The sequence below is a fragment of the Alexandromys fortis genome, unplaced genomic scaffold (assembly GCF_014885135.2).
Source record: "Alexandromys fortis isolate MF-2015 unplaced genomic scaffold, M_Fortis_MF-2015_v1.1 scaffold_72, whole genome shotgun sequence".
NCBI classification, from domain to species: Eukaryota; Metazoa; Chordata; class Mammalia; order Rodentia; family Cricetidae; genus Alexandromys; species Alexandromys fortis.
In genome coordinates, this window is record NW_026067969.1 from 8,966,100 (window position 1) to 8,993,230 (window position 27,131).

Below are 27,131 nucleotides of genomic sequence, written 5' to 3' on the forward strand. Positions count from 1 at the left end.
AGACTAGACTGGATGCCAGGCAAACTTAGGGTGAAGGGAAGATGGTGAACTCAGAGCTCCCAGAGCTCCATGGTGTGTGTATCTGGTCAGAGGGGGAAGAGAGGTGCTGGCTCAGTCTGCTGCCCACCTTTGTCAGGGTTATTCAGCTGGAAGATATCCGGGTGTTCAGGGTCATCGGGCAGCTGCACCATCCAGCCTATGATGGAGACCTTCTTTCCAGGTGTAGATTTATACTAGGAAAGAGCAACAAACAGCTGGGAGCTGGGCCCACACCCTGCCCTCAGCAAGGGAGACTAGTGTGGGCTAGACAAGTGTCCTGCCCACCCTAGCCCTTGCAGACACAGGGGTCACTCCACTAGAGGAAGTACAGCAAGGCAGTCTTTTCAGGGGACTTACGTGTTTTCTGTCTGTGCCCCGCAAGGACTTGGCTCCATAGTAGAGGAGGGTGGATCCTGAGAGTACGACCCAGTACCTGGTCCACGAGGACAGCTGCAGAAGTGTGGGGAGGGAGTGGTTTCAGGCTGCCTGATCATGATATGGTTATCCCCATTTATGCCAACCCAGCCCCCCCACTTTCTCTGGCTCCCTGCCATCACTCTGCGGTGCCATCTCTATCCAGCTCCAGGAGATCATTTCTCCCCTTTTACTCGTTCCTTTCTACACCTTGTGCCTCAGTACATAAATTCTATGTTTTAGGGGAGTTGGGCCCCGCAGTGTTTCAGGAAAGAAAGGCATACTAAGCTATGCCAAGTTGCCGACTAGAAATTGAATGCTTGCAATGGGTTTTTCTGGACAGACTGAGAGCTGAATTTTGAGGGCTTTCTGCTGGCTGGGCCAAGCTGGGACCTTCCCTGGAACGCTCCCATTCTGGGAGGAAAGGACTGTGCCTCCCGGGAGCAGGTCATCTGGCAGCAGGATATAGTCCTCTTCCTAGTGGGAGCAGCTGTGTCAGTCTTTCAGGCCTTAATTACACCACAGGATGCACAGCAACAGACACACATGCTCAAGTGAAAAAGCTCACGGCATTCACCCCTACTGTTTGTGAGGAACACGGAATTCTGGTCTCCTCCATTTCACTTGAAAATGCTAGTCCCTGGCCATGAGACTGCTTAGTGGATGACGGTGCTAATCTAACGATCTAAGTGTTATCCCTGGGACACAAGTGGTAGAAGTGTCAAACCAACTGGTGTGGTTTGCCCTATGATCCACTCTGTACGTGCGGGTGGGTATGGGATGGAGAGGGAGTAAGTCTATACCACGGGACTGACTTGGGGCCCCATGCCATAGGAGGCTTCGAGTGTAGCCAGAGCTGGGGTGGAAGCTCTCCACCTTATCCACCATCCAACTATCCAGCTGACAACTAGAGACAGACACTCTAGAGTGCCTGCAGGGGGCAGGTGACAGGGCCCTGGCATCTTCCCAGCAGGTGGTATCTCCAGACAACTCTGTGGCGGGACAGATGGGCAGAACAGATGCTGTGAGGAGAGGCAGCTTGAGGACGAGATTGCCACACAAGGAGCTGAAGCTCTGTCATGTGGGGTCATGGTGGCTGTGACATGAAGGCTGGTGGCGACCTGATGCAGATCCTGACACCTTGTCCCATGCACTTCCCACTCGTGCTAGTATGCTGTCAGGGAGTGAGGACTCTACACAGGAACACCACACAGCAACCAAGGAACTGCGAGTCATGCTGCCTCCTGGGGCTGTGCAATCCTCTTCCTTCTGAGTGTCCAGGCCTCACCTGCTCTCCAGACCACCACAGCTCTGGCACTCTGCCACCGATGGCCTCCAGGAGGAGATGAAGTTTCATCTTAAGTCACAGACAGAGAAACTGAGGCCGTTTTCCCCTCAGTGGTACAGTCAGGGATAGGAGTCTGGTTGGCAGATCTCTAGACCAGGCTACTCCCTGAGCCCACAATGCCTCTAGTAGGTGTATGTGTGACTTACTGCAGGTTTCCGGCCTTCCTTGAGCAGGGTTTTCCGTCTCAGAGGTCCCTCCATAGTGGGCACAGTGGCTGAGCTGCCCACAGTACAGGTGCAAGGGCTCGTGGGACTGAAGGGAGACTGTCAGTTAGATACGGCCCCAGAGCAGCTGATACCTGATACCCTCCTACCCACTATGTCTTCCAGGTGCCTCACTTGGGAGTCTTTGATGTCCACATAGTCATTCTCTCCAGGCTGGGTCAAAAAGCCATCTAAGAGCAGGGTGAACACCCACAGAGAATACCCACCAGGTTTCCATGCCCTGCCCTACCCTTTGCTTCTTCCTAGCTGCTCCCCACACTCATGCCTGTGAAGCCTGAGCTCTTGCAGTCCTGCTCCGGCAACCCCTCCCTCATGCGAGCAGGAGAATGCAAAAGTAGACGGGTACAATGGAAACGAGGGACAGGAGCCCCACACTGCCATCTGTCCTCTTTCCTCCTGGCTCTTCTTGCACCCTCTCCCTTGAGATCAAGTGCTGTCATAGGTGACAATATTCAAGTTCTGTCTTGTGCTCCAGACTTTTGTGCTGCTGTTTACTGGATGTCCACAGGCACCTGGCTCAAGCTGGTCACCAAGCCATGTTCTGCAACCTAGTAAGTCCCAAGGATGTAACCATGTCTGATTGTCCATCCTACCTCTCTACCAAGGCCACGACATCTTCCTTTGGATGATAGCCTAATCTGTCTCTGGTGCCTGCTTCCATTCCTGCCTCTTCCCATATACTCTTCATCCACACAGTTCTTATTCTCCACCAGGCCTCTCCCTGGGGCCTGCTGCTCCCGAGAGGCAGGTAAGGTCCTTGTCCCTACTGAATGTGGCTCTGCCCACCTCCCCAGCCTCGCCTGAAGCCCCTCTCCTCAGATGTTTCACAACGCAGTGGTTCTTGTTCTCACTGAGCCTCACAGCCTCAGTGTCTGACTGGGAGCTCTGGCCCTGTGAAGCCCCTCTCCAGTTATCTGGCTAATTCCTATCTTCCTGCAATATTATTTCCTCTACTGGTCCCTCCTCTCTCCCAGAGGGGCCCATACCTCTCTGGAGCAATGGGAGCACCAGGCAGACTTATGATCCACTTGGCACAGAGCCTTTCCCCCAGCAAACACTCCAAAGCTACCTGTCAAGTGAGGACATGAACAAATGTGTACCTGTAGACACAACTCCTAGTTCTGGGAGAATTCCGAACTGGAACCCGCCAGTTGGGCCCCAGCGTGGCGTAGAGACGTCCCCTGCTTCAGAGGAAAAGGGATGAATTTTAGTCACAGTCTGGAAAGACCAGCTGATCCTGAAGGAGGTAGGAGCAAAGACAGTAAGGTCAGCCCAGCCCCTCCCCTCTTCCTCCTTGGGTTCCTTGCCCCCACTGCAAGCATCACATCACACCAAGGAACCCTGTCCCACATCTCCATCTGGGGAAGCTCCTGGGTCTCACGGGACTAGTTAGTTCATAAGCATTTTGACTGTTTACCCTTCTTCCAGATTCTCCCATGTGAGTCTCTGAGCTGTTTAACAGAAATGCCATGTTGTTCACGGGGTTCATGTTTAAAGTATACACAGACATAGAATGGTGAGCAATCTTGCACATCTGGCCAGGCCACATAAAATAAAGCATTATATTCACCAGGCTGTTTCTGGATCATGTTGCTACACTTAAATCTCTGAACTGGCTCTTTGCTGACTCCCGTGTCCCTAAAACTGCCTCTGGAACTTGATGGCATTGAGGACTCTGGTTCTAGGGCCTCCCCATGGGCTTGGCCTAGCTTCACTCTCACCTGCTCCTGAACCAGGAACCTCTCTAGGGGTGTGTGTCACTTCCAGCTCCACCTCTTTGGTGGGGGAGCACACACTAGCTTATTCTATCCTTTCCTGACCCTGAGGCATACTCTGTCTCCACCTACAGCTTCTCTGCTGGATGGCCAGCCGATGACACAACTGTCTGTATAAAGTCCAAGTCTAGACTTATTGTTCAGATGTGCTCTGTTATCTGCAGCTATCCCTGGGCTGTTGCTTACTGCCAATAAACACCCTGACTGCAACCATGAATATCGTATCAGCTAAGAAGAAACTCCTGATGGCCATGTTGAGTCTACTGGACAGGGGTAGAAGTTCAGGGCTGGTCATTTATTTGGAGGCTCCAGGATCCTCCTGTTTATCCACCTCTGCTCTTTAAATGCTTGTTACCCCAAGTCCTCAAGGTACCCCAAGTCTTAGGATGGTCACAGGCTGATGCTGCTCTACTGTGTAGTGCTAACAAGAGAACTGGTACACCCAGCGTCCAGCCCAGTGACCATACTGTTCCCTTCTCTTCCAACCACAGCAGGTTGGCTACACATCCATACACCTCTTACCGAGATCCACGCATCTGCTGTATTTGCTGACAGGTAGAACATGTAGATGTCACCACCACTGACCGTTCCTGACACATGTCCAACCCCAGACCAGCAAGGGTAGCAGCAGGGTAGGGCCTAGCCCTTGTTGAACATCCCAGGCTGCTGTCTTCCCTGGCCAGCAACAGGAGCTGGCTCTGACCACAAAGGTTTCTGAAGTGCTGTCCTCTGGAGCTCTCTTTGTTGTTAGGACATGCCCTTCCTCCAATGGTCAGGACTCTGGCAGGAGCAGAAGCCCCTGTCCACCAGCCTCTTGAAGGTTGTCTCCCTGCTATACTAGGGTGGTAGGAAGGTAAGACTGTCTGAAGTTGCAAGTCACTCAGGAGAAGGGTGGGGAGCAGGAGCCCTTTCTTGACAGATGTTGGCAGAATGAACATCTGCCAGAGAGCAGCCTGCAATCCATTTCTTTCAAGTAGTCCAGTTTGGAGGCCCTTTGCAGAGGAGAGGGCCAGTGTGAGGGACAATGTATGCACAAAGACTCAAGCGCTGGGAGCTTATCTGCATCGGGCCCCTGTGCTCACGCTCACTGAGCTCGTCCAAGCACCATTATATTATCCTTCCCAGACGGAGAAACTGAACTTCAGCAATGAGGATCTACTTGTCCAAGGTACAGCACCATAAACAAACTGAATCCAGGTCCATTTGACTCTACAGCCAACCCCTCACTTGCCAGGAGACTCGACTTTTTATAACTGAGAGGCTGGGGCTGGTGTGGTGGGGACCACATTACATTTGTGTGTGCCTTGCTAGCACTCTACTCTCATAAGTTGCTGCTTTGAGCATCACAGCTTCCACATGTGCCCGTGTCCATGAGCTAAAGGGCCAAGAGGGTCTGAGGTCTGAAACTCTTCTCAATCCCCATGCTCTGCAGGGGGCTGCCCAGCACTTCAGAGTCACTGTCTTGACAGCTGCTTACCATGTGCCACCTACCTGCTTCCAAGAGCATCCACACAACCCTACAGAGGGGGTGCTGCCCTCAGAGCTAAAGATGAGAACACAGGCTTGAGGAGACACTGGCCTGCTGCTGGGATGGAAATGCAAGCGTTCACAGAGAAGGCCTGCTGCTGCCATGGGATGAAGGGCCACTGTCTCACAGGGTGGATACCACAGCCTATCCCTGGAAACATGTGGCAAGCCCAGGTGAGGAAGGGCAGCACAATGGTGGCCTTTCGCACCTCTTAGGAGACGAGAGCCAGGGCAGTATCTACCCTTCTCTCCCTGTGATCTGGGAGCGGGGGCTTGGAGTAGCCAGGTTCATCCAGCACAGGAGCCAGACAGCCTGCCCCTCCCCCCCCCCGCCACTGCCCTAAAATGACACAAAATGCAGAATGAAAGGACAATAACATCTAAGGAGGCCTAGAAATCCTAGGCTCTCTCCTGGGATCCCAACTCCAGAGTCACAGACATCTTTCCTAGGATCATTCTGGGAACATGTAGCTGAACACACTTTCAGGATGGCTCTGAGGTACACCAGACCAGAGGCTCATGGGAAGTTTGCTCTAGGGAAGATGTAGGCAAGCAACCAGACAGACAAGCTTATCCAACAGGGTTCATAAGACAACGGCGAGGACAACAGTGATGGTGATTAAATGAGATGGCAATAAGGAGGTGGTGGAGAGGACGGTGGTAGTGAAGATGGGATGGTGGGTGCCAGGCAATGCACTCAGCAGTATTCTTCACGGTCTCGTTTAACCTACTAGGTAGGCACTGTTCCTAGCCTGCCTCGTGCATAAGAGACTTGCAGATGGGGACTCACTTGCCCAAGGCCACAACACTAGAAAAGGAAGCCAGGTGGAAGCAGCCTGTACAGCCGATGAGCACCTAGGCTGGCATCAGGTTGTGGGCATCTCAAAGTTGGAATTCATAAGGCAGCTGCCCATACAGAAGACGGGGGAACAAGAGACATCTTAGCTGACAACTGTATCTAGGCCCTAGGAATCTTGGTCCTAGCGGAAGTCATCCCCCACATCACTTTCCTGTCTCAAATACACAGTGCCCCACTGTGATTTGTGGAAAAGCCCTCAGGGTGCTGTGCAGCACAGCACTTACTGCTCTGGCCAGCCCTAGAGGAACTGTTAGTCCCATTGGTCACTCTCATCTGAGGGTAGGAAATGCCAGCCTAACTCCTGATGAACCCTGGGATAGCCCTTCTTGCAACCCCATTTGAAGACCCTCTGCTCTCCTAGTGCACATGCCCTTTTTTTTGGGGGGGGGGGTAATGTCCTGGAGTCACTAAATGAGTTCCTAGGAACCATACTGTAAAACACCGCATGTTTCATTCCTGGCCACTGGGACTTAGGTCAGGCTGGAAATCTGGCCCAGTGGTTGGGAAAAGCTACCCACTTGGGCCTAGCCACTGTACGGCATCCAGGACGTCCAGAAGTCTGGTCTGCAGTGGGAACAATAAGCACCACAGACATGTAGCAGGAAGGACAGGAAAACAGACAAGGTAGGCTTTTCCATTTCTAGTCACTGGCTCTGAACGAGTCAGAGATGGAGAAGCTGTGGGTTCTCCATGAGGCAGCTGCTGACTGACAGGACCCAGCCTTAACTGCAAAGGCCAAGGACAGGGTCAAGTTCCACATCCAGGCATCTTTGCCAGTTCTTTTCCAGAGGAGTCTGCCAGGAGCCTCACTCATCTCTAAGGGAGTGAGGCAAGACACAGTGTCTTCAGAGAAGCAAACCAGCCAACTGGGCAGAGAAGCCCAATCCAGGCACACAGGCAAAGTTAGAATTCAGGGGTCCCTAGTGAGGGATGAGAGCCCGGGAACCTGGACCTTGAGTTCTGTCACTCACACACATGGGGCACCGCAGAGGCAACCCCTAGTTCCAGAGCTGGTCTATTTCTCTACCAATACTGCAAAGCTTGGGGCTCAGGAGATCTTGGCACACCCGGGGCATCTCCTCATGTCCTCTGACTCTAAGGAAGGACATGCGCATGTATATCTATAAACTGTTCTGGGGGTGGCAGATGTAACATTCTGTTACCACTATGTCTCCATCTGCTGGCTGCTCGTGTAAGGATGGTGGGGGAGTCCACTAGCTAAGATCAACAGGAAACATCACCCAGGGGAGGCTGCACCAATTATCTTCCTTGGTACCTACAATCACCCACAAGCCAACTACCTTCAGAGAACCCTCCCCAGGCCAGTGCCCCGAGAAGCCAGTCCATACAGACTCCATGAATGGCCACTTGAGGAGTGTCTTCCCATTTGAGCTCTTGCCTCTGTAGCTTTCTTGCTAGACAGGAGTGCTCACTAGGGTGCTCACACATCTACACCAACTCCTCCAGCAACAGCTCTACACATATGCTAAGCAGTGAGTCCCCAGCAGAGGGACTGAAACTAAAGCAGTGGTGCCAAGGGAGCCGACAGCGTAAATGGCCCTGACATTTCCTGGTCTCGAGAGCTCACCTTTCCTATACAAGATCCCCAAAAACCCTGAACACTCGTGTGCACCTTTCCCGCCCCAGGTCATGACTTAGAACTAACTCTGCATCCTCACAAAGGCTCACCAGGTCCTCTTCAGCAAACTCTCTCAGGTCTGAACCTGCAGCTGATGCAGGTTACCCCACTGCACAACCACTGTGCTAGAACCATGTGTATAGGGTGTGGCTTCCTTAAGGCTCCATGAACCCTGATGAATCCTGTGTACCCACCCACTGCAGGGATGGAAGACAACCCTATGAGGGGGAAGAGGGAGGGAGAGGGAGAGGGAGGGAAAGAGCACGAGCTGCACTGCCCTTTCCTCTCTTCTACCCTCTCCCATTTAAGGGGCTCAATCCCTTGAGGGCCCCCCCTCCCACATGGCAATGTCCAGCTGGGAAGAAGGGTTGGGGAGGATTTGTGATGAACACTGACACACTTGCATATTGCACTTATTCAGAAAGTCAGTGATCATTTCTGATGACATCTTCTTTAGGAATGTTAAATGCTGGTTTGGAGTAGAAAAGACAGACCAATACATTGTGAAGTTTGGAGACTACGAGGGTGGCAACCCTCACAAATCCTGCAATGCAGAGATAACCAAGATGAAGGACCCTGCGTGTTTTCATACTTCTGTCTCTATTCACCTCTATAACCCATTTCATTTGTCTTTAAAAACCATTTGAAAAAAAGACTTTGATCCTTAAGCTGATATTTCTGTTTTCATCTGAGAGCCCAAACTTGCCTTCCAACGGTAAGTATAAAAGTGGCCCTTTGACCAAGCCCCGAGGCCAGCTGGCCTCCAGAGCCCAAGGCTGTCAGGTCTCTGGAGCCTGAGGTGGTCTGGAACCCAGCCTAGTGCCAGCCTCCAACACTACTCTCCAGTCCATTTAGCACTGTTGATTCAGATTGCGGGGCTCCCTTTCTTCCTCATTGAGGTGGCATGCCAGTGAGGCTTTCCTTCCACCTTTGCCCCCGCAGGTAAGAGCTGCTGCTGAAGTCACAGAAAAGTAGGCACACCCCCACTCCACTCTGTGATGAGACTACTTCATTCTCACTTTGGGCCTTGAGGATGGGGAGGAGGCCTTAGCCTGAAAGCTAAGGAAGATCAATGAACCTCCCTGGCACGGCTGCCCATCTCTAGCCATGAGGCCTTTGAACTTGCCAAGGGCTGGCATGAATGTGGGGCGGGAAGGGGAATAAGAGAAGTGAGTCCCCTCGGCTCCCTGCATTTTCATTCTAGTATACAGCAAGAACAGGGCTGTTGCCTCTGTAGCAGTTCATGGTTCTCTGGGTACTCCTGTGTCTACTTCAGGGACACACTGGAATCATGTGGCCTGGGCTCTGGCTCATTTCAAGAACTACCTCTGGACCCCATGTGTGTAAACTCACAAGATGGGGCTAAATGACCCCACTGCTGGCAATGAAAACTCTACTGCCCCACTGCTCACTGGGACATTAAGGGTGACTCAGTTGTGCCCTCAGGCCACCAGAGCCGTGTGTGTGTGTGTGTGTGTGTGTGTGTGTGTGTGTGTGCGCGCGCGCGCGCGCGCGCGTGCGCGGTCATGCTGCTCAGCAGTCTCTCTGCCTTTTACGTTGTTGGTATCTGGCTCCGTTTCCCTCCCCGGCCTGGGCAGAATTCAGAAAATCCACAACCAGTGCTTGGGGGGTTCTATGTGATAAGGGGCTAGTCAGTCTGACTATGTCCCCTGAACTCGAGTGCTGTGGGCAGAACACAGCTGCCCCATACTAGCATGCCCTCCCCATCCTCGAACTTTTATTCCTTTGAGTGAGCCCAGCCTCCTTCCACACCTTTGCCCTCCATCTTCCACCTTTGCTCTTGCAGGTTCAATACATCTTACAGTATCTCTGAGGACCTGGAAGGGAGGCTCTTTCTGGCAGATGCTGGCCTCTGGGACCAGTCACGGGGACACCTAGAATCCATCTCCCTATTAAGAGCAGGAACATATAGTCTGGAAAAGACCTGGGAGTGCACAGAGGACCCAGTGGTGCTGAGCATTTGGCTTCCTGAAGGTTAAGATGAAGGAGATCCACGAAGTGACCAGATGGTGACTGTACTGTGAAGAGAGAATGGTGCTCTACTGTGCCCAGTCTACAGAAAAGCCCAGACCGCTGGCACGTCATTGGGGAGCAGATTCTTAAAAACAGGCACAAGGGCTGATACAGGGTGGAAGCAGACATATAGCTGGGACACTGGCTGAGGCTGGAATCAGTTAGCTTCCAGTTCTTCAGGACTGCCTAGGATTGGGTCCTGATGAGAGGGGACATCATAGCCCCACTGGCATCTTCTAAAGCAAGTGGCCTACCCTGCTCTCCTCAGCCAAGATCCCTTCTGTGATGAGGAGTTCAAGGGCTGCTGAAGGCATGGCTGTTCAAAGGCTATTGGAAGCTGGGTTGGGCATATGCACAGAAGAGCCAGAAGGAGGCCAGTGCTCAGAGGAGAGTCCACTTGAGAGCATCTGCTACGGACATTCAGGTGAACAGTGACCTAGACTGCAGTGGTCAAGACTGCATATAACACCATTTCCACTAGGAAAAGAATGTTCCCTGCCGCCCTCTTTCTCCCGGCCCCACTCCAGTCAGCACTCACAGGGCCCACGGGTCCATGTGGCTATCATGTAGGCAGCAGTGCTAACTAAGCAGGGACTGAGTGACTGATGAGTGAAGGAAAGAATGAATGAGCGAAAGGACAAACAACAGAGGTACACGCAGGGCCAGGTGTGCTACTACAGATCTTAGCGCCATGCCTAAGAATGCTACTGGATGGTGGCCAGGGGAGGAGCTGGTTGCTTATGGCCTTCTTTTTCAGGATGTCCCCAGGAATCCCCACTAGGACCAGAGTTCTGGAGTCTGTCCCTTAGGGCTATGGAAGAGCACCAAGGCTGAGGGACACCTATACATGGGTAGTGTCCAGAGAGAGCCTAGCACATAGAATGCTCAGCCTGGGCCACCACTGAGCCTCTCTGTCCTGTGGAAAATGTCCAGATAGGATGATTTCTTCTGGACACTTTTCAACGATAGGAACTGAAGCTTTAGCTTCAGAGGAGTGTGTACATGCAGAGGTGCATGTGTGTGTATGTGTGCTTTGTGTGGTGTAATGTATCCTTCATGCATGTGAATGCATACACCCATGAGTATATGAGTGAATTGTGAATGTGTCCACCTGTGTGCATGTGTGAGATTTGTGTTTAGTGTGTGTACACAGAAGTTTGACAGTATAATTGTGTAACTGAGTATGTGCAATGAGTTTAAGTACATATACATGTGTGAGTATAACTATGTGGGTATACAAATAAATGTGTGAATGTGTGTGTGAGAGAGTCTGTGCATATATACATATAAGACTGTAACTATGGCCACGTCTATACAAAGACTGTGTAACTTTGTGTACACGTGTACTTGCAAGAGTACACAGACACACACTGGCTCCTAGGCATGAGTGGAGATCTATCCTGAAGGACAATGGAAACCTGTATCTTGGGGATGGTCTTCATCACTGGATTTCCCTATGTGTCCTCAGACCTCAAGTCACTAAGATGCCTTTCACCACCTGAAGTGACATGTCTTCTTGGATCCCTGATGGTAGCCCAAGAAGTATTAGGACATGGAGTACATACATGTGGGTGAATTCCTGATGGGAGGATAGATACCTGGGGTAGATGGGCTGACAGGAATCACAATGATACATAGAAGGAGGGTTCAAAAATGTCCAAGGCCTGAGGCTGCACTGGTGTAATACTCTCAGATATCACCAGATGGAGCCACATACCCATCTTAAGACTTCAAGCAGGTCTTGGGCTTCCAGGTCCATAACTCATACTGCAGGCCTAGGGGCTCCCAGGTCCCCTGGAGATGGCTTGGACCAAGTGCTCTGGGTGCCAGCTGACAAAAAGAAGGGAGGGGGCAGGAGGGGTACTTTCTAAACCTGGGTATACGCCCACATATGAAGAAGTATAGGAGTGAATTATCAGTGTGTCTACCTGTGTGCCTGTGAGAGTTTTGTTCAGTGTGTGCACAAACAGGTGTGACAGTGTAATTGCGCATATGAAAAATGTGGATGGGGCAGAGACCCCTGACTCCAGCTCCCTGGGCCCTGAGTCTCCCAAAGGAGGGAGGCCTTGCTGAGGCCACACTCACCTTTCCAGCCCTGCAGGCATCTCTTCACTAAACTCTGAGCTCTCACTACTGCCTGGAAAAGGAACACAGATCAGTGAGCATGGCAGCCTCGAGGAGAGGGGCCTGTTCTCCTGGGCTCCTGGTCACTAGGCCCCAGTCCCCAAGCTCATGGCATTCTAACCCTGTGGGTCACAGAAGGACTTGAGTTTCTGTGGTTGTGGCTGTCTTTTCTCTGGGAGGGTTTGAAGAACTTTTGAGCTCCACCATGCTCAGGAGTGTCTTCTGCTCTCTTCCCACTGCCTACCCTCTGGTTTGTGGTACCAGGATATCCTACAGCAAGGATCCTCGGGTGTGTCTGCCCTACTGCCTACCTGCTGCTTAAGGGCCTCACCTGCTGAGGGCACAGGCTGAGTGAGCTCTTCTGGCTCAGGGTCAGGGCTGGTCTAGATGTAGCTGCCTGCACAGAAGAGACCCCAAGGAGCCACTGCAGCCCCTGGACCACAGAGACACTGCCAAGGCCTGTTGTGATCCTCTGCCTTCCTAGTTTCTTCCAGGCCCACACTCTGGAGATGACCATGGTCTGGTGGGCCTGACTGGGGCACCCTGGCTCTCTAAGCCTGTACCCTGGAGTTAAATGAGCACCCTGCTTCCCTCCAGGGTTGTGTATCTGTGAGCCCAACCTTTGTATTGTTCTGGACTTTGCAGGCTCTAAAGTTCAGGGCTCTGCCAGAAAGAGCTCTAAGACTGAGCAGTCAGAAAGGCAAGGGAGGAGCCCTGGCTGGAGCAGAGCCCCCATTCAGTGCTGTACGGGTGGGGAGCAGCCCAGCACTACCTCCATCAGGACACACACAAATGTCTTGAGCTCCCTGACTTGAGCCAGAGCCAATCAAGCTTATGACCCCCCCCCCCCAGATGTGTGACAGCACAGCCCCTGACTCACTCGTGGGTCAACAGCCCAGACTCAGGCACAGCTCAGAGTTTCTTGGATGTCGAGCAGCAGCTCAGGGCACAGGTGTGCACTCGTGGGCCCTCATAAGAACCCATGTCCCATCATATACTCTGAGACAATGTCCGTGGGTGGGACATAGCATGCTGGAGGTACCAGTGCCCAGGAGCAGCACAGCGAAGGCTTGGGGAAGAAGTCTGATTCCCTTTCCACAGCCTGGGAGCCTAAGATGCACTGTCCACACTTCCAGCACTGTGTCTAAACAGGGTGACCTCCTCTGAAGGCAGAAGGCGGATTTGGGACTTGTCACAAACTTCTAGGAGGCAGTTGTCCTTGACAGAAGTTATTCATGACTCCCAAGACCAGCCTAACATCACAGGGACATGTGGTATGACACGCCAACCTGGTGTTCCTCCAAGTCCCTGGCCCTTTGCCTCACTGTCTTTATCAGATCAACTGCAGCTGGACAAATGTCATACCACTACCAGCCCTGGGGGAACTCACTGATATTGGAAGCAGACAAACATATAGGCTCACTGAAAGGCAAAGGCCATCAATGGTGCACTGGGCTGGTGACAGCAATCACATTTGTCATTTGTCTTAGGTGATTTGAGCTCTGTAATGGAATAGTTCTCTGAATGTAGCTTCATGCTAGCCCCAGTCCTAATGTTGTCATCTCTCTGCTGGCATCAGCAGCCCTGTTTTTGTAACTCCATGGACACAAGCTCCTTCCTGCCACTGTCCAGTACTGCAGTGCCATCTCTGACGTTCACATCCTCATCCTCCCTTCTGGCTCCTCTGGGTAAAGACAAACACATAGTAGGAAGCAGTGGCCCACCCACCTACTGCTCTGAGCAGGGCTTTAGGCTCCCCTGATTAAATGCTGCCAAGGTAGCATCTGGCCTCAGGGGGTTGTGGTGGACTCAAGTCCAGCTTCCTTCTTTAACCTGACTGTCCATTTGGGGACCATCAGAAGGAGAAGGTCAACCCAGAATTCTTTCCTGCAGCAGGAGACTCCTGTAGGGAGCCATTCTTTAGGGGTGAGGGGCCACTGGGCACAGCACAGTGACACAGAGACAGACACGGAGCACATACTGGGTCTGCTGCCCCTGCCTGTGTGTACAGGCCAGAGACGCTTACCTAGGGAGAGTCCGTTGGTGATGGCGGTGGAGGAGGTGAGGGTGAGGCCCCTGCGGGGGCTGCGGGACTCTAGGACGCTGTCGTCCAGCAGGTGCCTGGCCTTCTCCGATGGGAATGTTGCACTCTTACTTTCAACTACACTCAACTGACACATCATACTGGAAAACGGAGAGGGAGAGAGAAGGCAAAGCTCCTTATCCTGGGAGCAGAGTGGCACACTGGCCCTGGGGGCCGGAGCCAGGGACTAGCTGGTGGAGACACCTCTGCCCAGAGCCCACTGGTGGCCCAGGCTCTGCCCCTTTGCATGGTGTGACCTTGGGCAAGTCACATCTTTTTCCTGAGCCTCAACTTCTTTATCTGTCAATAGAGACTAAGGCTGTTTGCCCTGCCTGTCTCCCAGGATGATGGTGAGGCTTGTGAGATGAGGCCAAAGTGAAGGGCAGGCGCCGGGGCATCCTGAGAGTATCAGCGCTTTGTGACCTTACTGGAGCCACAATGTACATGGCGGCAGCAGCAGCTCAGAGATGTGCATGGTTCAGTGAGATGGTGTCTACAGGTGTGTGGCAATGTCTAGAAAAGAGGAGGTACCAGGGACCCAAAGCAACTTTGGCCTCCTGCTCCTGCCTCTGAGGTCCACTAAGGCCAGCCAAGAAGCATGACATTTGTGCTTTAGTGCTAGGATGCAGGCTGAAGGGAGGGAGGGAAGGAAGGGAAGAGGCAGAGGTGATGGAGAAAGGGTGCACCATTTGGAAACTGTGACCAATGCCCAGGGAGTGGGCCCCACAGGGCCAATGAGTCAGCAGGTACTCTGAGACACCCCGTTGCCCTGAGCACAGGCACTGGTGTCTGCTGGACTCAGTTCCCCCTAAATGAGCTATTGACCGAGTTTGGGCACATTTCTTCACTAGCTACAGAGCCTGGATCTCTGATGGAGGCACACAGACTCTGCTGCCAGCCGCTCATCTGCATTCCCAAGCTCACACCAGCCTCAAGAGAGTGTCTGCCAGGAAAGCAAGAGTTCCCAGATGGGGTGGGGAAGGACCCAACACTCCTTCAGCCCAGAGAGGGTTGCTCAGTCACCCACTTGTTGCCCAGGCTGTGGCTCTTCCTGTGTCTGGGGACTGGTGGTGTGGGGAGGCTGCCAGCCACAGATGTATCAGGACAGGTGGGCCTCCGGCGGAACCTGGCTGAGCTGGAGCCAGCAGAGGGGCCTATGAAAAGAGCAGAGGGAGAATGATGGCAGGGGTTATGGGGGCGAGAGTAGGGTAGAGGCTCAGGGGAATTGTGGTTCGGGGTGGGGACCTTTCCCAGCTGTCTTGGGTAGGACAAAGATCACACGAAGCCAACAGCAGCTTCCTTCTTATTGGATGCTTAACCTTTCGTCCCAGCATCACTAACTCCCAGAGGGAAGGCCTGGGATGCACAGGTCTAGTAGCTGGGCAGCCAGCTGATGGCCCATCCATAAGAGTAGAACCAGAGGCCTGTCCTTAAAGAGAAGGTCCTACCTGGACTTCACAAGTCCAGAGGGCTATAGAAGGGGTATGGAAGGCTGGCTGGAACTGCATCTACACCTGTGTCTACACGCATGTCCCTGGTCAGGACTTGCACACTCTCATTGGCTGCTCTGAGGTTCGTCTGCATGTCCAACACAGGATATAACACATCTGGCCTGATGAGTGGTCCCCGGGAAGCTTGGGTGGCCCTGCAGTGTCCTGGGGAGGACCCTCTGGTCTACCCCTGAGGACACAGCTCCTGCAGTGCACTGCTTTGTTTTGCTTTTGCCCCAAGAGAAGATTACAGAGGGCGGAGCCCCTTGTTTAATCAGCAACCATGGGAGGATGGCAGATGACAACCTCACAGCTTAAATGTCAAGGACCCTCTGCAGGAGGCCCAGGTGATCAATTAGGTCATTTGCACATCTGGCACCGTGCCCTGGGTCGAGTAGCAAGTCTTGAGGTATGTACTCTTAGTTGCTGCGTTAGACAGAAAAGAAGGCAAGCATATAGATTCCGAGGCAGTACCCAGTGTGCAGCGGGTTTGTGGGGTTGTGGGAGGAATGCTGGGGATTCAGAGTCCAGGTGCTAGGCGGATGTTCTTGAAAAAGGAAAGGGAGACAGACCCAGCATCACCTATGTACCAGTTGTGAGCAGTACTGTACAAACACTCATGCCTCCAGCATACTGGATACAGGAAGGTGAGGAACCCTAAAGGTGTAACATGGTCACAGGGCCGAAGTCGGCCACTGCCAGCATTTGTCACTCACTTGGCTCCATGTAGCTCTTGCCTTCTAGCTCTGTTCATGCTCATGCTCTAGCAAGCCTTTCAGAATTCCTTTGGCAGTTTCCACTCAACTCCAGATTCTCTCTCCAAGGCTAGGCCTGGATTCGACCCTTTCCTTCCCGCTGTGGAGCCCTGGGAGGCATTCCTGGCCTAAGATGCCCCTGGACTGGCTGGGGAGGGTGGGCGGGGGCCCCAGAGGAAGAGCCTTGGCCTCTTGGCCTGTGTCAGGGCTGCTGCTGCTCTCTGGGCAATAGGTCTCATCCTCCTCCTCCCCCACATTCTCCCAGCATTGTTGATCAACAGCCTAGGTCTGACGCGGAAACAGAAGAATTTCCATTCGGCTGGGACCCAGATGAGGGGCCTTTCTGCCAATAAGTGACACCCTCTGCTACCAAAAGGCCTCATGCTTCTGCTCCTCCAAATCTGGGGTGGCCCCCATGTGGCAGTGCCAGGACACGTGCCTTCTGAGCTGGGTGGCTGGCAAGCTTGTTGGTCAAGTCCTCAGGCAGGGCAGGAGTGGTGATGAGTCGGAGCTCTGGACTCCATGGCAGAGCGCAGGCCCCACTGCCCAGCCTGATATGGCAGGGACAGCTGGAAAACCTGACCATGTGGTTTGACTATCTCAAAGGATTGCTCTACTTTTCCTCAGCATAAGTTTTCCATGAATAATCTTTAAAACTCTTTAAGTGGCTGTTTCTTTAGCAGTTTTATTGGATCATATGAGAATTGACAGGTTCTGTAGGCAACCAGATATGTTAAAAAAAAATTCTGGTTGTCATTACAAGAAACCAACATACTGCCCAACAGATCATTGATTGAAAGAGGAAAAACAAAGCAAAACACACCAGCTTTCTAATAATAGTCTTGGAGTGGCCAGAATCCCAGATGATGTATGGTGACAGAAAGGGACACTGATCCTGCGGGCAGGGAGGTCCGGGCTCTCATCTGTGTCTGTGCTTACAAGCTGAGTGCCCTGAGTCCTGGATCTACATCTGTAAACAAGGGATGAGGAGCCTGTCCTTTGCTGTCTCCCTGTCAAGAGCTAAACAGTGTCTTTCGGCCACAAATGTTTAGGAAGCCCAGACATTGGGGCTGCCCCTGGCCAAGCACTGGAGCTACATCATAGATCAGAAAAATCATGATCTTCTGCTTGATTGGGAGTAGCAGTCAACCGTCAAGAAGGGAAGGGGCCACCAGGAGGCTGCACCAGGTGGGAACACAGGCTGATAGGAGGATAGTCATGATCAGAATGGCGAGAACACCAAGTCCACCAACGGCATGACAGCATCAAAAAGTGGATACGATGATCTCTAACACCGACCTGGCACCTGCTAACCACCAGAACTAATGATATACACTTTGTCCACTTGGCCCTATTTAAGCATCACAGTAGCACAGAACTTTGGGGAACATAAGGGAGGGATCAGAGAAGACTTCTGGAAGCTTTGACACCCTGCCTGGTACAAGAGCCTGTCTGACCAAGGCAGAAGGAACAGCATGTACAAAGCCCAGAGGGAAAGGCAGCAGGGCCCCAGCAGAGCCTTGAGCTCACAAGAGGTCTGGTGATGTGCTCAGACTCGAGTCTTACCTCTGGCTGGAGAGTAACTAGATGTGGCTAAGCCTGGAAGCTGCAGGTTTTGAGGCAGAGATATGCATAAGAAGTGTCCCAGGGATAGCCAGGCAGAGATGTGGAGGGAACTGAGAGCAACCCTCTGTATGGAGTAGTGTGCACTTGGGGCACAGATCTAGGGGGACATGAAGAAGTCCAGTATGGGGCCAATGTCTGGAGGCCACTGGTCAGATGGACAAAGTGGTTAGTGCTACAAGCAGAGCACATTGTGGGCAAAGGAACCTCTTCTCGTGGATTTCTGGCCAGGCCCTGTTCTGGGCCAACACTGTCCCATTCCAGTTGGGCTTTCCAAGTCTCACACATTGGAAAATAATGGGAGGCAGCTGTGGCAGAGAGGAAAGTAGCAACTTGAAGTCACAAGACTTGGGTTCCAGTCCTGCCTCTAGCCCCAGCTGGACGGGCTTATGCCATCTCCTCTGAGGCACGGCAACTGTGCCATCGGGAGCTCTGGCCAGTGCAACTCTGAGCCTCCAGTGGCCAGGATAGGCTGTCACCCAACCAAAGGTTCAGAGTCCTCTGCTTCCTACCTGTTTACAAGGTACTTCTGTGTCTGCCAGAGCCCTGCAGCTCTTGGGTCACTGGCCCCTCTGCAGGCTTTGCGTGGAAACTTTTCTATAGCCAGGTCTCTGGCTGGGCCTGGGAGCCACACATTTCTATGTTCACACACATTCTGCTTTTCACACACACAGTTCTCATGGGTCTCACTGAGAGCCAAGATCTGTCTCTGCGCAGAAGGTTCAGCTCACTTCCTTCTGAGAAACAGTGTTCGTCATCTCTGGGCTGAAGTGGCACTGTCCTCTCTTGCAGCCAGAGGGTGAAGACTCACAGGCCAGAGTAGGAACCAAGGATTCTTGGAAGCTGCTGGCACTCAAAGTGCTTGGGTAACTGCAGAGCTATGGAGCTGGGCAGATTGGGCTTGAATCTTTGCTACCTACTTCTAGCCCTTGAGCTCTCTGAGGATCCCACCCACCCTGAGCATAAGAGAAGTTTGCAGAGGAAGGGCATTAGAGATAGAAGCCTGCAGCCTCTCTCTTACTCAAGCATTTCAAGAGAGCTGAAAGATGTCTTTCACAGTGGGGTCCAGGGGACTGAGAGCTGGCATCTTACTCAACCCTGAGGGTATGAAGTAGACCACGAACAGAGGGCAGTGGTGGCCACAGGATAGTGAGCTGCACACTCACATGCAGAGGATGAGGGCTACCCTGGCCTCCTGTAGATGAGATGGCTTTAGCAAGAAGACCATATATGGTATGAGGGCACGAGCAGATGCCAGCAGGAAGTTGCTGGTGGGAAGATGGCTCTGAGGGGACTTCAACATCCAGGAGTGATGGAGGAGGGTCATTTGTTTATGTGTTACTTTCATTGGTTAATAAAGAAACTGCCTTGGCCTTTAATAGGACAGAAAATTAGGTAGGCGGAGTAAACAGAACAGAATGCTGGGAGAAAGAAGCCGAGTCAGGCAGTCGCCATGCTTCTCCGACCCCAGACGAATGTAGGGTAGAATCCTTCCTGGTAAGCTACCACCTTGTGGTGCTACACCAATTATTAGAAATGGGTTAATCAAGATGTGAGAATTAGCCAATAAGAGGCTAGAACTAATGGGCCAGGCAGTGTTTAAAAGAATACAGTTTCCATGTAATTATTTCGGGTAAAGCTAGCTGTGCAGGCAGCCAGGTGGCAGGACGCAGCCCTGCCGCCCCATACTACACAGGAGTATATGTTTATCTGCCAAGGCTGAGAACACATGGACTCTTAAGAACACCCATGGAAGTGTCCTGGGGAAACGACAGGTTTAGAACTGCCCTTTGGAAGGTGCTGTGCCCCTTGGAGACAGCAGTGGCACTGATACAAATGGGGCTGTGGTTAGCAAGTTGAGGGAATCAGTGAGGGAGAAGGCCACACTGCAGCTCTCTTGCCACAGGTAGCCAGGCTCAAGCAGCCCTACTGGATGAGGCAAGGGGACTGAACACAAGATAATGACTAGGGCTCTGATTCCGACAAACTCAACGCAGCTGTAAGAAACGGTGTGGTGACACATACCTGCAGTCCCAGGACTCAGGAGGTAGAGAAGGATCAAGTGTCCAAGGCCATCCTAGGCTGCATATTGAGTTTGAAGCCAGCCTGGGATAATGATATGCATTTCTCTTTTTTAAAAAAATCTATAAGAAAGACAGAGACATGCAGGTCTATAATCCCCTGAACAAGTGAGTACACAGGATAAGAGGGAGAGAGCCCTTATTGTACCCTTCCTGCTCTGTGTGTTGGATACAGGTGATAGACCTGTCCTGACCCCCAACCCATCATCTGGGTCTGCCACTTCTGTGATGTTTGACCCTGGGCGAGTATCTTGGTATCTTTGCCTATAGAATGGGAGTGGGCTAAGAGTAGCCCAGAGGACTTGCCAGGCACACTCAGTGAGCATGTGGACAGGCTGGGGAAGGTGCTCAGTCCAGGTCAGCACCAGGTGGTGAGGACGATGAGATAGAGGTTCCCCATGTGATCTGTCTGGAGTGCTCTACACAGTCCTTGGCTGCTGCAGTGAATGGCAGGATCTTTCTTCTTGGACCTGAACCAGTCTCTGTGACCGTCAGTCGAAGGCTGAGGTGAAGCTGCCTAGCTTTGGGGACTCATGGAGATGTTACTCCACAGTTTTCTAGCTGCCTTCCCCATTTCAGCTCTGAGGACAACCAGTTGCCAAGCAGGAATCTGATGACCCTGAGCCTGCTGTACTCCAGGGAAGCTCTGGTCACATGAAGAGGCTCCAGCTCTGATCAGTGGGTTCCACTGATGCTGCCCAGCTCCAGCTAGCAGCAGGTACCAGCTGTGTGAGTCTCAATCCCTCTACGAGGTTCCAGTCCTACCCTGTGCACCCTGATGTTGACACACAGAATGTAGGTGAGACATTAAGTGCTATTTTCTACCCTGAGTTCTGAGGTGGCACTGGAGCTGAGACTAGATATCGGTCCTTTGGTCCCCAATCTGGTGCTCAGGTGATAGCCTCACACTGTCTCTCCTTTAGATGGCATCAGAGCCTGCCCGAGAGGCCCAGGAGTTAACATTCCCGAGAGGCACTGTGCTAGTAGAAGAACTTCTGGCATGGCCTCAGGGAACTCCCTCTACAGCCCTGAGATGTGAATCAGCCTGAAGCCTTCCTGCTCCCACAACTCAGAGATGCTGCAGCCAGGTTCTATGTAGGTCTGCACAGAGACAGAAAGGTATGCAGGAGATCAGCCTTTTGGTTGAGAGAGCAGAGACAGAGGCCAGGGCCAGGATTTTCCTGGATTCAAGCTCTTCAGAGAAAATCTGTCCCCAGTGTGGAAGCTTGAAATGTCTGGAACTGTCTTCACTAGCTTCAAGACAGACACAAACACCACTTGCCTTCTGGGAGTGGGGTGGCAGCACTATGGGCATTACATGTGATGTTTTCCTCCAGGAAAACATAAGTTCACTGTATAAATAGCACCACATGGAGAGGGGAACTGGAAATGCGGCACCCCTGACTTTTTTTTTCTCCATAGATCAGAAACTGAGTCAATTTCCTCCACTTCCTTGCTTATAGTCTCCTTGTGGAGACAGACTGCCACATGGCCATTCCCCCTAAGGAAAGTGGGGGTAGCCCTTGGCAGCTTCTGGGACCACTGGAGGCCAAGGGAACATTTGTAGCTCAGAGGCTGCTACTGCTGTTAATCAAGGCTCCTGAGGTCATGGCTGCTGCTATCTGATCTGTGCAGGGTCAAGGTCTCCCAGTCCTGGCAAGAGCTGGTTAGAAAAGAGTCATAGAGAGAGAAAGCCCCTCACATACACACACCATCTTGGTCTGCTCACACTGGCTTCTTTTTGGCTCCAAACAGGCCTGTCCTTGCCTTTTTCCCCAACTAAGACATGAATTCCAGGAGGCTGGGTCCCCCCTGTCAGGTAACAGGTTCATAGCAAGTGCTTGTGACACACAGACCTGCAGCATAAGTGCCTTGTGTAAATGCAGGTGCACACCTAAAGGCTGTTCCTTGCCAAGTGTGAGGATGTCTAACTGCTGGGCACAGCTCTGAGCTGGAGCCTGGCCCCTCCTGAGGAGGAGGGGGAGGCCACGTTCCTCCCATTCTTGGATCTGCACGAGGCACATTCCTGTCCCTGAGTCCTGTGGAGTTCCTGCCACGCAGTTCAGTCTAATTGCCAGAGCCCAGAAAGCTTCCCTGGAGCTGACCTTGCCCTGGAGGAACCCTTGGGATTCGATGACCTAAGCTGCAGCAGCACTCCTTATCTTCCTCTGAGGCTTCCTCTAAGGAGGGGAAACCTGAGCCACTGAGTGGCTATGAGCTTTCTAGAAAGCCACTGGATCTCTGGTGATCAACACGAACCCTGACATCCTGTTTTGGGGCTGAAGCCAGGGATTTGGAAGGTTGGTGGAAAAACACTCGTCTGAGTCGAGTTCTCCCCACAGTGCAGGAGCTGCTGGTCTCAGCACTTCTCTGGAAGGTTCTGCAGAGTCAGCAGCCAGCCCATGCTGGAGCTGCCCTCAAGGACAGGTACCCATAGAGCCCAAGAAGGAACTCTAGGGCTAAGGCTGAATAGAAGGCAGCACAGATTCACCTGGAGGTCTGCAGGCCAGGCTCTAGGAATTCCACCCCAGACCTGTCTCTCGGAGGGTTTTTACTCTGCTGGAGAAGACAGGCACAGGGCAAATGCGTTCAGAGACGACTGCAGGTGAGGACACGCTGGCTACCTGCCACACAAGGATGTGATATAGGACCTACAAAGTCCTGAGAGGGGCCAGGCAGGAAGCAAACTCATGAATGCAATATGTCACACTACACAGAGACAAGGTGGGTCAGCTGGGGGTCCAGAGCTTGCTGTCCATCACCACCACCACCAGGAGACCAGGCCTGATTGGGGTCTTGGGCAGGGTCATTTAGCTAAAGCCTGCAGTTAGCTAAAGCCTACTTCAGCGATGGAATCACACTGACAACCGTGGTATCATGGCAAAGCTGCCCGTGATGAGAAAGCTATGGGCCAGATCCTGCATGTTTTGTAGCAGTCCTGTGAGTGACATGTGTACTGCACCCATTTTACAGGTGGCGTGGGCAGTGCTGAACATCTCAGAGAGCAGTTTGCTTGGGGGAGAGTTCTAGAACAGGAATAGATTGGAAAGGAGAAACTTGCCCAGCACCATAGCTCTCTGGACCACTCCTGACAAGGGCCATCTGACAGGGAAAGACAGTAGGTTTTTGAGGAGACAGCAGGAGGGGCACTTAAAACAGGGTCCCGGGAGATGCCGTGAGAAATAAACTGTATACAGCACTAACTTAGCAGTCCCCATAGTTCCAAGGCTCATGAGCAGGGAAGCCCAGAGGTGCAAGGAAGAGTCTAACTTACCACCCAGAGACAGCAGAGGCTGGCACAGATAAGGAGCAAGGAGCGTGTCGTAGAAATGGGACAGAGACGCTTCAGGGTTTCCTGAGAGTTCTGTGGGTCTAGTCTGACCAATACACATCCCAGCTGGGAGTCTGGAGAGGCTGACTTGAGCAGCACAAGGAGGGGAATGGAGTGACAGCAGGCAGTAGTTTCCCACCACTTCCCAAACACTCACTGCAGAGGGATAGATGCAGACTATGTGGGCATCTGATCTCAGTGCCTCCTTGTTGGGATGGTGGATTCATTATCTCTGTTTTACATACAGGGAAAACACAGCCCAGACTGATACAGTTATTTGGCTACAGTGCAGCAGCTCAGAAGCCAGGCTGTGGTGACAGAAGGGTGACAGAGAGCTGTAACCAGAATGATGTGCTGCTGGAGGCCTCTCTAGCCTCTCCAAGACAACAGTGCTGCTCAGCCTCCATCTCTGAGAGCTGGCTGGACTGAAGGGCAGCAGTCATGACAGTAACAACAAAGTAGCTAACACCAAGCATACTCTGACACGTGTGGGCAGAGCACGAGTCAGGCCTGTGGTCACCCAGGCATCATGGCAATCCTACAAGGGTAATAAGAATCTTCACTCCATCCCGTAGATAAGGTTACGGAGGAGAAAGATGGAGAGACAAAGCTAGAGCCTGGCTCTGACAGCAGATCCTAGGATCCCACTGCTGGTGACACAGTGTGTGCGTCCCTCAGAGGTGATAAATCTAATGAGTCTGACTCATCTTGGGTGCACCCTTTGGGGGGCAGGCTGGTGGTCAAGGGTGTAGGTGGTTCTGTACTTAGTGCATGCTTCTAAGTTGAGGATCTGATCTCTTGAGGTCCTACATTATCAGGATTCTGGCAGATGGTGGAGGGGGCTATAAGCAGGGACAGTTGAGCCTGACAAGCAATGAACTCAACTGTGTTCTTGAGCTCCACACAGGGCCTATTTTGGCAGCCATGTCTGGGTTGTATGTGGTTTTGTACTATTCAAGGTAGCTACAATACCTGCAAGATCTTCCTTGGAAGAGACTAGTCTTGGAGAGCTGCTTCCTGGTTCGATTCTGAGTGACAGCCTGAAACCAAAGATTTTCACAGGTCAGAGGAGCCCAGGTCTATCATGGGATGGGGGAGGGAATGAAGGCTTTGTTAAAGAGTACACGGGTCACAGAATACAGGAATACTGTGAGAACTGATTCAGGTCACAACCCTTCCATCTATCACCTCTCCAGGGTTTCTGGGTCCAGTATGATGGTTAAAGACGACTGGTCCCTGCTTGTTTACCCACAACTCTGTAACGGAAGCACATTTTAGAGCCTGAGAAAAAGAGGAGAAAGAGGCTGTGCAGCTTCTACAGCCAAACTCATGACACTAGTGAGTGCAGGCAGGGATACTATGATGGGATGCAGGTTCCACAGGACCAGACTGTCAACCTGAGAGCTATCCTTTAGCCCTGGGAGATGAAGAGAAGCTCTTGCTTTCTTAGGTGATCCTGGACCTCCTAGGCAGTAGAAGAAGAACCAGCCTCTCTGCATATGTGGAAGGAGAGTCAGATGTCTTTCTGAGGAGCATCCAGGGAAGAGTTTCTCAAATGGTAGCGAGACAGTGGTCCAGCAACACTACAGATCTTGTCACCTCACGGAAGGGAAATGAAAAGGAGAGAGTGACCCCAAGGTCAACCCAGGAGGTAGCCCTTGAGCAGAGGAGCGACTTGTAAGAACATGAGCTCAGTTCAACAAAACCTGAACATCAAGGTGATGAGACAAAGGAATTAAATGAGATGGGAGACTCGGGACAGCAGAACACATCGAAGATGAAACCAGACAGGGCTGGCTGCACACCTTCCTCTAAGCAGATTGCCTGGGGACTGCTGGTGACTGAGGTGCCCATCACAGCTATTGGGAAGCAGCTCAAGGAGGAGACAGGCAGAGAACATCCAACACAGGAGCCCTGGCAGGTGGAAGCCAAGAACGGATGTGGAAGCAGTTGCAGGCATAACCACTGGGGGCTGGCCTGCAGCTGGGAAGGCACCCAAGGGACCTGGAGGTCAGGGAGCATGCTCCTCTGAGGATTTCTATTACTGAGCTCCTGAATTTCATGGACTTCTTTATCCACCAGGCAAAGCAAGGGGGAAGAAAAAAAAAACCCAGGCAGGTTTGAGACTGTCAGCAGCAGCACCCAGCGTCAGGAGACAACCATGTCCTCCGGTCTACAGACCAGGGGAAAAGCAGAGGGGGACCCAGGAGGCCAAGCTCAGATTAATCAGTTCTCCAAGAGAAGGGAGGCCCCAGATCCCGATGAACCCTGCTAAGTAAGGGACTGATTTAAAATAAAGGCCCAGGGGATGAGGAGCAACAGGTCACAAGAACCAAAGTCCATTAAAAACACAGAACAGCAGGAATTTTGATTCCCGAGCATGGTTTTCGTAGTATGCACTTGGAGTGTGGGATCCATGCATAGCACAACTAACAAAATCCTGCAAGTGCAGCCTAGGTTGGGACAGGGCCAGCAGTGTCCTCTTTATAACCTGAGGCAACCGACAGTCACAGTAATGACCTGGTCATGGGAAACACCCAGACTCAGGCCTCTTCATAGATTTCCTGTCATTCATGAGTCTTATATAAGATGATTAAGAAATATATTTTTATTCTAACTATTAATTATGTGTGTATATGAGTCTTTGTGTGGTAATATGTACATGTGTGCAGGTGCCCATGGAGGCCAGGAGAGGGTGCTCAATCTTCTGCAGCTCGAGTTACAGGTAGTTCTGAGCTGCCAGATGTGAGTGCTAGGAAGTGAACTCCCCTGCTGGAGGAGTAAGCAAGACCATGAACCACTGAGCCATCTGGCAGACCCAGGAAATAATACATTGTAGTATTACAGTGAATAAACATTAACTTAAAGAGTGATGGTTCCTTACCTTTTATTTCTGTTTCCTTTTTATCTGGTTGAATTAAAAGAAATTTAAGATTTTTAATCAAATAGCAAGAATAATATGATCCAGTCTGAGTAAATTATGCCCTTGCATCCATTCACCTACCCACCCCTTTCTATATGTAAATAAAGTTTACATGCATAGCCAAGTGTTCAAAGTGCTGCTTACTTCATGCTAGTGGCCATGTTTCCTAAGTGGTGAGAACTTGGGGCACTTTTCTTAAATTGATAACAGACTAACAGATGAGAAAGAAAACACTGGTTGGGCCGTTTGGTAGAGTCTCTCTCTCAAGGCAGATGATGACAAGGTATTAGAAGTACAAGGTCACCAATGTCCTAAGTTCTTGTATCCTTGGCAGTGAGGAGCCACCTCCAGGTGTGAGCTGGCCACAGGACTCAGCACTCCAGCAGAATCACAGGCCCTGCCCACCATAACTTGTTCAGAAACAGGATATACTTGGAAAGGGGGCCTGGGCAGGAAGGCAGCCCTCCTCTCTGGGCTTGCCCAGTTTGGTTCAACAAAGAGCTTTTAGGAGCCCCGGGCTGACTGTTACTTAGCGGAGGGCTGGGGGCGGGGGCAGTGCTCTACTCAGAATGGAAGGAGTAATTACTCATAATCTGCAGCTTGTCCAAGGATTGTCTCATGTTCACAAGTATTTATAGGCCATTTTTCTCCTTAAAGCATATTAGTGTTAATGAAAAACTACTGTCTCTTTAATGGCAAGACTGGTACATGAATGGAAAACATTATACCAGAACTTAAGTGGGAATAGTTTCACACTCCAGGCCACTCTTCAGGAACAGCAAGCACTTTGTAAATAAAATGAACCCCTTTGTAATAGATGCCTTTTTAGTGGTGACCTCTGGCCCTCTTCTGAGCCTCCCAT

General features: G+C 51.8%; 1 protein-coding gene across 11 annotated transcripts in view; it reads right to left on the bottom strand.

The window, feature by feature from the left end:
* Ralgps1 (Ral GEF with PH domain and SH3 binding motif 1) overlaps positions 1-27,131 on the bottom strand; it is a 251,711-nt gene that overhangs the window by 9,479 nt on the left and 215,101 nt on the right. For 6 of the 11 annotated variants that reach the window (XM_050154886.1, XM_050154887.1, XM_050154882.1 and 3 more), the window contains 8 exons: positions 24,319-24,386; positions 15,094-15,220; positions 14,010-14,167; positions 11,945-11,996; positions 3,126-3,209; positions 1,948-2,053; positions 397-489; positions 128-233 (listed from right to left, as the gene is read on the bottom strand). In XM_050154886.1, coding sequence (XP_050010843.1) covers positions 128-233; positions 397-489; positions 1,948-2,053; positions 3,126-3,209; positions 11,945-11,996; positions 14,010-14,167; positions 15,094-15,220; positions 24,319-24,386 — 794 coding nt within the window. Of the gene's footprint in view, positions 1-127; positions 234-396; positions 490-1,947; positions 2,054-3,125; positions 3,210-11,944; positions 11,997-14,009; positions 14,168-15,093; positions 15,221-24,318; positions 24,387-27,131 lie in introns of those variants that run through there. The other 5 variants (XM_050154885.1, XR_007594100.1, XM_050154890.1 and 2 more) reach the window with 5 other exon arrangements.